Below are 11312 nucleotides of genomic sequence, written 5' to 3'. Positions count from 1 at the left end.
AAAAGATCGATAACATACAGACAGAAAAGGGGACTTTGTTTTATAATATGTACAGATATTTAACAATAAAACATTTCCAAGCAAGGCCATAATCAAGAATAACAGGTATTAATAATTGTAATCAATATGATAAAGAAGTTAATATCTACATAACAATATGTATTATACACAAAATAGTATACAATTAGGTACATCGTTTTGTTCGCCAAATGAAATATTTATCTTTCTTTTAAAACTTCCTCATATATCCTGATTAAGAAACTTGGTGAAATGCGACTACCTCGCCAACAAACAACTAAACTACGAAAGATTTCCAGTAAGTAAGTTCAATTTCAATGTTGAGTGATTCAATACTTCGTAGCAAAACGCTTTGAGCAAATTGGTGACGTGTCAAATACGTTTCAGACAGCGGATGGCAGCCTGATTGAACGGATGTATATTGCAAAGAATAAAATGTGATTTTCCAGAATATTTCTAGTTGTAAAATACTGTGACACATTCGTTTTATTGTGGTAAAGTTATATATCATATGTGTCGAAGCGTATAAATCGTGAAATAAACGTTTAAGCTGTATTTACATGCGACAGAGATCTTTTACATTATCATCATAAATTTCTATACCAATTTGATGCCATCTTTATTTTTACAATAAAACTGCATGATTAATTATTTAAAGATAAGATTTAAAATTACTTTTAAACTACTATCAACACGAATATTGCAAACTCATCTATAATTGCGGAATTAAATTATTACACGGGCTTACGTAAAACAATGATAAGACGAACAACCAATCCTAAAATTGTTATACCTATACCTGAAACTAAATTGAATGTGAAGTTGTATATAATGAATCACCTCAATTCAGGAGAAAATATGACCAATAACAGAATATAACATCCTAAAAACGAGCAATAAACCTCATGCAAATAAGATCGTTTGCGTTGGGTGCTCGACACGAAAATTAGGCAAAAATCCTCTGGTTTTCATACGGTGAGGCATATTTTTGAACGAGGACGTACTTAAGGGAAGTGCGGGTTTTAAAAGGACACAAAAATATTTTCATACTATTAATGTTTACCAAATAAGTAAGAAAAGAAAATAATTCTCCGATATTAGCTTTTAATAAAATAGAATAACGAACTAAGGAAATCATTTTTTTCCTTGGCATATTTATTTTAAAAAATATCTGTAACAGACATGCAAGAGTTGCATTACGTACAAATTATACCTTGCTGTTTAAGCAAAGCCATGTCCATACTGTTCACGTAAATAAAACTACCTGGACTTAAAATGAACATACAAAACACAAAGTATAAAAATAAACAAAAATCCTGCTTACACGCCTGTTTTAGCCGACTGCAAAAGGCCTTTCGGGGAATATGCTAATCTTGTTAATTAGAAGCGGCCGACCGTCCTCCCTCTGGCTGTGTGAAAAAATACTCCAATGGTTCTCGTGACTTATGGACGACATTTATTGTCCGCACTTCGGCGGCAAACCGCCTATTTTCAGCTTCTAAATCTGCCCGCTCCGAATCACTACGGGTGAAATGTACGTACCTACTTCTCTGTGATATACTGCGTCTATAAATGGTACATTTAATAATTCACATTTCATAGATTTACAGCAGGTTTTTTGTTTTATGTAACTATTTTAGGTTTTATGAATTGTTTTCATTATATTTGTAAATCTGTAATAATAATAAATACTTTTGGAATACTATACGGAAAACATATTGATTACATTAATTTTCTTATCGGATTACTGATTAAAACATTTTAAATGCTAATACGGATTCTATGAATTAATTTCGTAGCTATAAATACCTTTTCAAGGAACCGTCGTGTAGCCAAACCTAATACTTGGCATAAAGTTAATTCACTAATTCACAATAACAAGATACTATTTTATATTTGTTTCAAAAGCCTTTTTCAGCAAAAAGTTTCCAATAATCCCGAAAAATAAAAAGAGAACTATGAATTATTGTATTTTATTTTAAAAACATGAAATTTTTAATTCCTAATTTTGCAACATCAGTAAAAATTTACATAGGACCCTGTAATAGTGAACCAGCGAATTGTAAATAAATAATTTATGCCCAGAATTTCCGATAAAGTACAAGTGCTTATCAATAATATTATAACTTTACGTTGTAATATTGTTTCGCTAATTTGTCTTGTAAGGTTGATGTATCACGCTAGCTTTCCCTTGCTGTATCTCCTAACCGAATTCCATGACACAATGTTTGTCTTTATAATGCTACAATAATACAGTGATGCATTACAAATATTATGACATTCCTTACTTAATGAACACAAATATAAGCGGTTGTAAGGAATAGGTGAGGTTTTTCTTTTTGCTTTAATACAGGATAGCTAATAATTTTATAGGTTAGGTCTATAAAAATACAATGAAAAAGAAATACTTACTCTCTTCACTTCTTCCGGAAAGCTAGCAGTCAAAGAGAATGACAAGCCTATGAAAAATTAGTAATTCAGTTGGTTTTAGATCAAGTGATCGAATAATATTATTGGAGACCAGTTCTGTGGGTGCGTGGAGACTGTCTCGCGTTCCGTAGTAGTTTGTGTTGTTGGAATTATAATTGTTTTGGGACAAAAACTATAACTAATAAAATCTGACATCAGCTATTGTGATCCGGCATATCCCCACAGTGCGCAACAGTGGACTTATGTTTTGCTGATAATCCGATGCAAGGAGGCCAACTTATCGTTGTGATCAGCAAGGCCTTGAAAGGGATAGCGTCAACATGGCTATCTCAAATTGCATACCACGGCATAACTTGGAGTGAGTTCAAGGAACTTTTTACGAACAGATTTGTTCCGACGGAAACCTTAGCGGGTACTCTCATAAACCTGCATAGTGATAAGCCAAATGACAAAGAGACGTTGGTTGCTTATGCGAACCGTTTGTTGTCGTCGCTCATTAATCGATGGAAACAAATCGATAAGGAACAAATTGCAGTGGCTACTGTACTTGCTCACGTCTCCCAATTTGATTCAAGATTGCAGCGGTTGGCATTCTCTAGTAACATTACAACAAGAGACAAAATGCTAAAAGAACTTCAATCCTTTGCGTATCTAAAGCGAAAATGAGCTCCCCTAGTGAGACCTTGAATACATCTGACGTCAAACGAGCAAAGATGCCACAAATAAAGTGCTTCAATTGCGACAAACCGGGTTACAAGCGATCCGAATGTAGAAGCAAACCGAATGATGGTACAGGAAATCCTCCAGTAGCGACGGTGACTAGTCAAGTAGCACAGCAGCTGGGAGCAGAAACCCCTAGTTTGCTACAAGTGTGGCAAACCGGGACACATGCGCTGTACGAGCGGTGGTAGTCAAGCAGACGGTGGCGGCAAGAGCGAGGTGCGTACACAGCGACGGGTGAACCTGTGTGCAGTTCAACCTCCTATGGCACCTTAGAGTATAATGGTCAGTTGCACTGTTTTTATTATAATTCTGGTGATGAGTGCTCGTTGATTAAAGAGTTTTAATGCAAAATTTTCAGGTAAACGATTTAGTAATGTGATATTGGTATGACTGGTATCGGACATTCACGATTATTATGCACAGAACAAATATTGTGTTACATAATGATTAACGATCATCTTATTGAAATCTTATTTCACGTTTTACAAGATGATTAGTTACAAAGTGGCATAATGATTGGTCGGGAGATTTTAAATTTAGCCTTTTCTATAAACATGACTGCGACCGATTTTACTTTACATAAAGTTAAAGTTTTAAATTCAATGTGTAACATTGCCAAATAGACAATTAATTCTAGTGTAGTTGATACGAGTCTCATAGGTACTGAAAAATCGAAACTTTGAGAAATTTTTAGAGGTTATGCAGTGTTTTATAACCGTTATGCCGACAATCCGCGTGACTATAGGTAAGTTTAAAATTAAGGTAATACATCCCAACCGTAGGGTACAACAGCGACAATATAGAATGTCGTTTGATTAACGTAGGGTTATTCGTAAGCGCGTGAAAGAACTTTTAGACGCTCGCTGTTGTCAACTCTATAAAATAGTTTAGACAGTACCTGCTTATACGAAGTTTTCTGAAGGTGATTTCGTTTTATTAGAAAACGAGGAGCGAAATCAGACTAAATTAGACCCAAAATTTAAAGTCCGTTTAAGGTGACTGAAGTTTTGCGTGGTGATTATTTCGTTACACGTTGCAAGCTTTGAATTTTAAACGTAAATAGAAAAATTCTTATGATCGATTACGTAAGATGCCAGAGGGACATGTACCAGACGAATTAGAAATTCATGAGATTCTCAATAGTGATGAGTAACGTTATGTTAATTACAAGTGTGAACACGAGTGGGAACTCTATCGGCCGTAGATAGTCGACCTGCTAGTGGATGATACGTAGTCGTAGCCCGTTGAAGTCGGTGTCTCTTGGGGTAACCCAAGTAGTCCGTGGGTGTGCGGTGGGCGTACATCTCTAGTGGAGGTCGTGGTCTGCAGAGACCGTCCCGTGTGTAGTCTGAGAGGGATGCACACGTGCGTTTTACGTGGATCGTAAAGACGCGTCAGAGAGAGTTGGTGATGACTCTTCGGCTGAGAGAGGCCGTGGCGATAGAAGTTTTTACTCGGGTATTTTAAGAATTAAAAATACTGGCAAGTTTATTAATGATCAGAGTGAATTGTTATAAGAGATAACGATGGTACATGGCTCTTCGCGTTACAATGTTGTGATGAGTGAAAGAGGATTGAGGTATCTAGTTAATGGGTTCGATAGAAGAAATGTACGTTAGAGTTTATAAGGTTGCATAGTTTGTTTTATTACTATTTTTGTGATATTTAGTAGAGATATCATGGTCAGGTATGACCGAGTGTTATGCAACAAGGGTACTTGGTGTTGGTTTTGTCGACAGGTTAACACACGTGGACGTGTGCAAGCAGGATGGCCGTATCGTCATCGAGTTGATTTTTAAATGGAACGCCAATGCCATCTTATGGCATTCGACAGAATCTTCGCTACACAGCGCAATGAGGATGTCAGACGACATCAAGAAGGCCGGAAAGCTAGCAGTCAAAGAGAATGACAAGCCTATGAAAAATTAGTAATTCAGTTGGTTTTAGATCAAGTGATCGAATAATATTATTGGAGACCAGTGCTGTGGGTGCGTGGAGACTGTCTCGCGTTCCGTAGTAGTTTGTGTTGTTGGAATTATAATTGTTTTGGGACAAAAACTATAACTAATAAAATCTGACATCAGCTATTGTGATCCGGCATATCCCCACATACGCCCACGATACTTAGTAGTAACAAGATATGGAAGACGATAACGAGCATACACCTAGCCTGCCGTTATATATATTAAAAGGTGCACTTAGATAAAGCAAAATATTTTCCTCGCAAGTTATCGAACCGCGATTCGATGCAGTGTAAACCGGAATGGTGTGTGAGTACAGCCGCAAATCCCGCAAACAGTGAGGGTGAGCAAGCACAAAGAGCAGTTCTGTAAATCAGATGTACCGCGAGAGAGATTTATGTGCAAATAAAACGGCCGCAGCGACGGCGTATCGCATGGAATTATTTCAATTTAACGCCAGCTACGCGTGCTATAAATTAATGTAAAATATACACTAACTATCGGCACACTCGTTAGTGCCTACTAATTAACAGATAGGTACATAATTGTGTAATCGGTAGATTATTTCAATCAGTTGGATTATAATTATATAGATATGCTTGCATCGATTGGATATGAGCAGTTAGAATGGTTATTATATTAAATAAGCTATTGCAATACTTCACTTAATTTAGTCAGTTAAAAGTAAGTTTTATGAAGCAACGTTTTTAAAAAATCAAAAAGGATAAGATTCTTAAAATGTGTAATTGTATTTTTGTTAATGTATTTTATGCCATTAAATACGGCTTTTCAATTTTAATTTTAGCCCTGTTTGCACATATTAGAATCTACTATGGTATAACTTAATTGATGTCATAATTATGACATCACGTAATTAACTTCGTTGAGTTCTTAATTAGCTAAATATTAGTTGATTGATACAAGCCTTCCAAGCGCTCTATTGAGCACGGTTACAGCTTTCGTCAACGCTTCTATAAGCCGCCTTTAATTAGCTTCTTTTCACAAAATATTATAACAACCAATAAAACATATACTGGTGAAATAACAGAACACAATAAGGTCAATAGATCTCACATTAATTCTATTTGCCAAGACAATATATTAGCTCTTTGCTTCCAACAATAATGAACTTTAATATTTAACTTCTTGAATATTTTAAAATAACATTTGCCGACAACCTTGTATGCCGCGTTATCATTACTTATAACACCGTGTCTATAACTGTAGAATACGGTCAACTATTTGAAGGTCAAATGAACAAAATACAAATTATGCAAAAGATAACGAGTTTAATATTTACTACTATACAAAAATAACATCTGTGTCGAAATTAAGTTAGTTTTCCGATACAGAAAATTTTACTAATCTCTCTGATTCAGACCATAATTTCTTGGCATTGTCTGCATCCAGCGACAACTTTGAAGGTTTGGCCTCCCGACAGTGACTGAAGTATTTTCCACTGACGCTTTGCAGTTCCGGTGCCACAGCCAAGAGTATTGTTGTCTGAGATGCCTCTACGTACTTTTGAAACATAAATCCTACTACTTTTTCTATCACTCTTTTAATAATCTCACTGGGAATGTTCCTAATTATGTTCGTAGCTGCAATACCAGGATGCAAGCAGTTCACAGTCACTCTGGTACCTTGTAATCTTTTACTTAGCTCTAATGTCATCATGTTCAGAAACAGTTTACTGTTCGCATATACCAAGTAATCACTCCAGTATTTCTCCATATTCAAGTTATCAAAGTCAAGTTCACCGTACTTATGCATCATCGACGATACGTTTATAATGCGACTCGGTGTAGATGACTTCAACAATGGAAGCAATAGACACGTTAATAGAAAGGGGCCGAAATAATTGACCTGCATTCCAACGTGGAGTCCGTCTGGTGTTTTGTAGTTGCCGAGTCCGCCGGCTCCGGCATTATTAAGGACGTCAGACGTTGCTCATTCTTAACTATATCCTCGCAGAAATCCTGATAGACCGGAACGATGCCAAATCTAATTGTTTACAAATTACATTCGTGTTTCCACTAAACTTGACAATTTCTTCTTTGGCGGCCTCTCCTCTTCTAACACTCCGGCAAGCTAGAATAACTTTGGCACCTCTATTAGCTAAGTCTTTTGCTGTCTCCAATCCAATTCCACTGTTGCCACCCGTCACGATCACAACCTTCCCCACCATATGAGCACTGGAGCGGCATATTCCTAATGTTAGTTTTGATACACTTTAAACAATATCACTATAACTGCTATTACCGCGAATATAGTTAATAAAACCATTTTATTTATTTAAAATACGGACACATGAATCACGAAATACTGGAGTTATCACAGAAGGAGGTCAGGCGAATAAACAACGATAAGTCGTTCGCTATATCTAATATTATCAACGATTGAAACGCGGACGTACTTAGATCTAACATGCCTGATGCGTGTCACTAGAGCACGCCGTGGCTCTACTACTAATGTCACTAGTCTGCAACACGTATTTTGTTGTTGCCAAACGTGCGTACGCGGCGTTAAACTGCTAGTTTTACGTAATTTGTCATTGGAATTTCATGTTGCGCGTGACGTGACCTAGAATTATACTCAACATAAATTCAATAAAAAATGCATAGAAAAATTTATAATGACGATGAGCTGACTGAACATGACTTGGCGGTTTTGTTGTTATCAGTTTTTATGGAATGATGCCATGTATTTCCATGTGTTGCAATAATAACGACTAAGTATATATTAATGATATAGGCGTCAGTGCGATGAGTTTAAACCTCCTTTGGGGATGAATTGCCAAAAATTATTTCATAATTCTCAGCTATTTAGTGTGCATGTGCAACTCATGTGCAAAGTTTCTAGATCATAATTTAAACCGTAGTTATCAAATCAGAATTTTATGAAATAAATTTATAGAATAGGCACATTTTCTCATAACTTTATCAGCAGTTTATTGATCTTCAGTGGTTTATTAAATTCCTTCACCAAATTGCATTCCTTAATTTGTTTGTGTTGCTAAGATTGCTGAAATTGCTAAAATAACGCCAGATTCCGTAAACTTTGGAAGAACATAAAAACTGCATAATGTTGGACTAATCTATTAAAACATTTAATATACTATATAGATAATATTCTATTATTTTAATTAGTACTTAACTAATATTAATAAAACCGTCGAGAATTTCTACCATGTCTGAGATAAAAGTATGAATTACAAAGCCGACCTTCAATTGTTTACTCAAAGTCAGTCGACCAAGTAATCACCCTTAGAGCTTAACATTGTACTTAATTGAAGTCATAAACTGCCAATAAGGCTTAGAAACAACAATTAATATTTTATTATGAGAGAGCATGGCTATACCAAATCACTCTGTTTTGTCGCCACTGTTAGTGTAGTGGCTCGTAAATTTGCTCCACTAAACATTATGTCTTCTATTTGACAAATACCAGCCTAGTAGTAACTTGACATTAAATATATTCAGTGAGCACTCGCAAAGTTTTACTTTAATCACAATTTCTCACTCTGTAATACAAAAGCAAAACCTCTTTCTTAAGAAAAGACAATAGTCAGATTTTAATTTAAAATATTTGGACTCCAAGTATTTTGCAAAGTGTTTCGTATTTAATAAAAACAATTGTGAATATATAAAGTATTTAATAATATGCCGTTTATTGTTAATGTTGAAATGACAAAGATTATGCAAATAATAATAGGCCCGAGGCTCGTACATGTTTCATATTATAAGGCTGAATGTATAATCGTCGTGGTTCTGTTTCATTCAAAAGGGTATCCACCGAACAACGGAAATCTCGAATGTAAATAATTATTAATGGGTTAAATTTCCTTTGAATCTGCAATGTATTAGGCCAGTTCGTAACGCTCTCTTGACTTAACATTTCACTTACCATCGAAAATTAATGTGAGACACAATAAACATTTCGCTGTGAGCTTATTATATGTGGAAAAGAGGTTTTATTTATTTTTCTGTGATAATATTCTGTATTATGAAACCGGCATATCAGAGTAATATTATCTTATTAGAATTAATTTAGGTTTGACTACATTCAATGATTATAATATACCTAAAAATATTTTTCCTAAATTTATTTAACAATTTAACAATATGATAGTGTTAAACAGGAATGTAATTTATTGCAATTTAAGGTGGAAGTAGAGATGGAAATATGCAAAGTCAATCAATTTTCTTAAGAGTACATAATTTATTTTGAATGTTATTAAAATTATTCGACACTCTGCTGCCTGCGTTTTTAACATTGGTTATAATCAAGACGGTGATAGGATATATTTTATATCCGCCCAGATAGCGACCACCGTACACAAGGTGTTATTAAAACCCGCCATAGTGGCCCACGTAGGTGTGTCGCGTTCGGGATCAGCCTGTGTATATCCCGTTCCACCGGCATAATTGTGTCAACTGTCGAGGGGTAATCTCTTGTCATTCAACACTCTATTGCATCCCACTCCACTTACCATCAGGCGCAGTAGAGTCACTATGCCGTGCAGCCGTGCTTGTATGAAAAAATATAGCAAATGGGACCATTATACATACTTCTCCTCATACATACCGTTTAAACTCTCAATAATCTCGTGTTTATGGTTTAGTAATAGACGCAACGTTCATATCATATTTGATTATTTAATAGGTACTCTATGGTGAAAATATATTTTTTTAAACGTACCTTAACCTAAATTTGTAGACGTTATCGTCACGCAAGCGACAATCTCTACAGTTTTAGTAAAATTATTGATTAAATTATTCAAACACTGAATGTCCTAAATAATACAAACTATAACTTCATACTTTGAAACTAGAAACCCTTGTTTAGGGCCTGATTATTATAAATCGTTTAATTTTGTAATAAACCGCTACTTTTACCGTACTGGCATTTTGTCTATAATATGAAACAAACAAAGTAAGTAATAAGGTCGATTATAGAATCTACTTCTTCTTTGAAATCTCTTCAGTTAGCACAATATTGATTGGCGACAGAAATTGAATTTGAGTTTAAACATACCAAATTCTCAAATAAGAAAAACTTACTACCCAGTGTGAGACTTAAAAGTGTTATAGTAAAAGACCCCGCTTGTTTGAATAAATGAATTAGGAAGCCTATGGTGATTTTATTCCCACAATGCTTTCCCAAAGCCTATACTTAATAAGTAGTACTCGTTCGTCAATTATTTGTATAACCGAATATTATATTTAAAAAATCTGTTATTTTCGTACTAGGACATTTAATTTAAGCATAATACAATATTATTCTAAAAGTCAGCACCTAAAACAATTTTTAGCAAAGATTCATCCTAAACCTTTTGCTATTAAAATACTAACAACGCTTGATACTTCAAACGCGTGTAAATTTCCACACGCTTTTGCGTAAATTAATTTTCCGTTTATGTCATTAACTCAAAGAGCCTTAAGTGAGATTCCTTCAAAAAAGATGAATTGCTTATTGAAGCATAAAAGCGTGTAATAAATTAATTATAAAGGTGTAGTTACCTAATTAGTCATCAGATGGGGTTGAGATGAGAGACCGGTAAACCGGAAACGAGGAGGCCTCATTTTACGGCCTGTTAGAGTCTCATTGTTGAACTTTGGAGCTCGTAACTCCTCCGAGCGGCAATTAATGTCTTAGCATAAAGGAAAATTCACATTGAACTTAGTAATACATTGCACGCTAAACAAAATCTCTAAAGCATTTCGCAAGATCTTATCGTAAAATGTGGATAGTACATTTATATAAATCCTCAAGGCTCTCTTCATTAATACCCAACGCATAAAATACGAAACTTTGTGTCTGGAAAACAAATTGCTATTGAAACTTTATCAGGCGCTAGATTGTTTTCCTTCTTCAAATAACAATAACGTAACTTATTCAAAACGCAACCCAAAATACTTTCTATTATAAACACCGAAGAAAAGGAGAACCATAATTTTACAAACCGATATCACTTTACAGCGTAGATTAGAGAGTAGTACCAGCCCGGACGACTCGTAAAAAAAAAAAATAAAAAAATATATACATTGTAGATGGGACAGAATATATAGCTTATCATTTTACTTATTATTATGATTCAATATGTTAATTTATTACACTTAATAAAATAAACCTACGCACCACTAAGTATTTTCTTGCTAGTGGTAGGGTATATTGTAT

The 11312-nt window shown here is 34.9% G+C and overlaps 1 protein-coding gene across 1 annotated transcript; it reads right to left on the bottom strand.

Moving 5' to 3' along the window:
- Positions 1 to 6401: 6401 nt before the first annotated feature.
- On the bottom strand, positions 6402 to 7582 carry LOC119193034 (retinol dehydrogenase 14-like). The gene is given in 3 exon segments (XM_037446734.1): positions 6402 to 7072; positions 7075 to 7110; positions 7113 to 7582. Coding segments are annotated over 3 exon segments (849 nt in total). The 5' UTR covers positions 7321 to 7582; the 3' UTR covers positions 6402 to 6467.
- Positions 7583 to 11312: the final 3730 nt, after the last annotated feature.

The sequence above is a fragment of the Manduca sexta genome, unplaced genomic scaffold (assembly GCF_014839805.1).
Source record: "Manduca sexta isolate Smith_Timp_Sample1 unplaced genomic scaffold, JHU_Msex_v1.0 HiC_scaffold_3540, whole genome shotgun sequence".
Taxonomy (NCBI): domain Eukaryota; kingdom Metazoa; phylum Arthropoda; class Insecta; order Lepidoptera; family Sphingidae; genus Manduca; species Manduca sexta.
The sequence above is the reverse complement of the archived record's forward strand: the minus strand, read 5'-3'. Positions and strand labels throughout refer to the sequence as shown.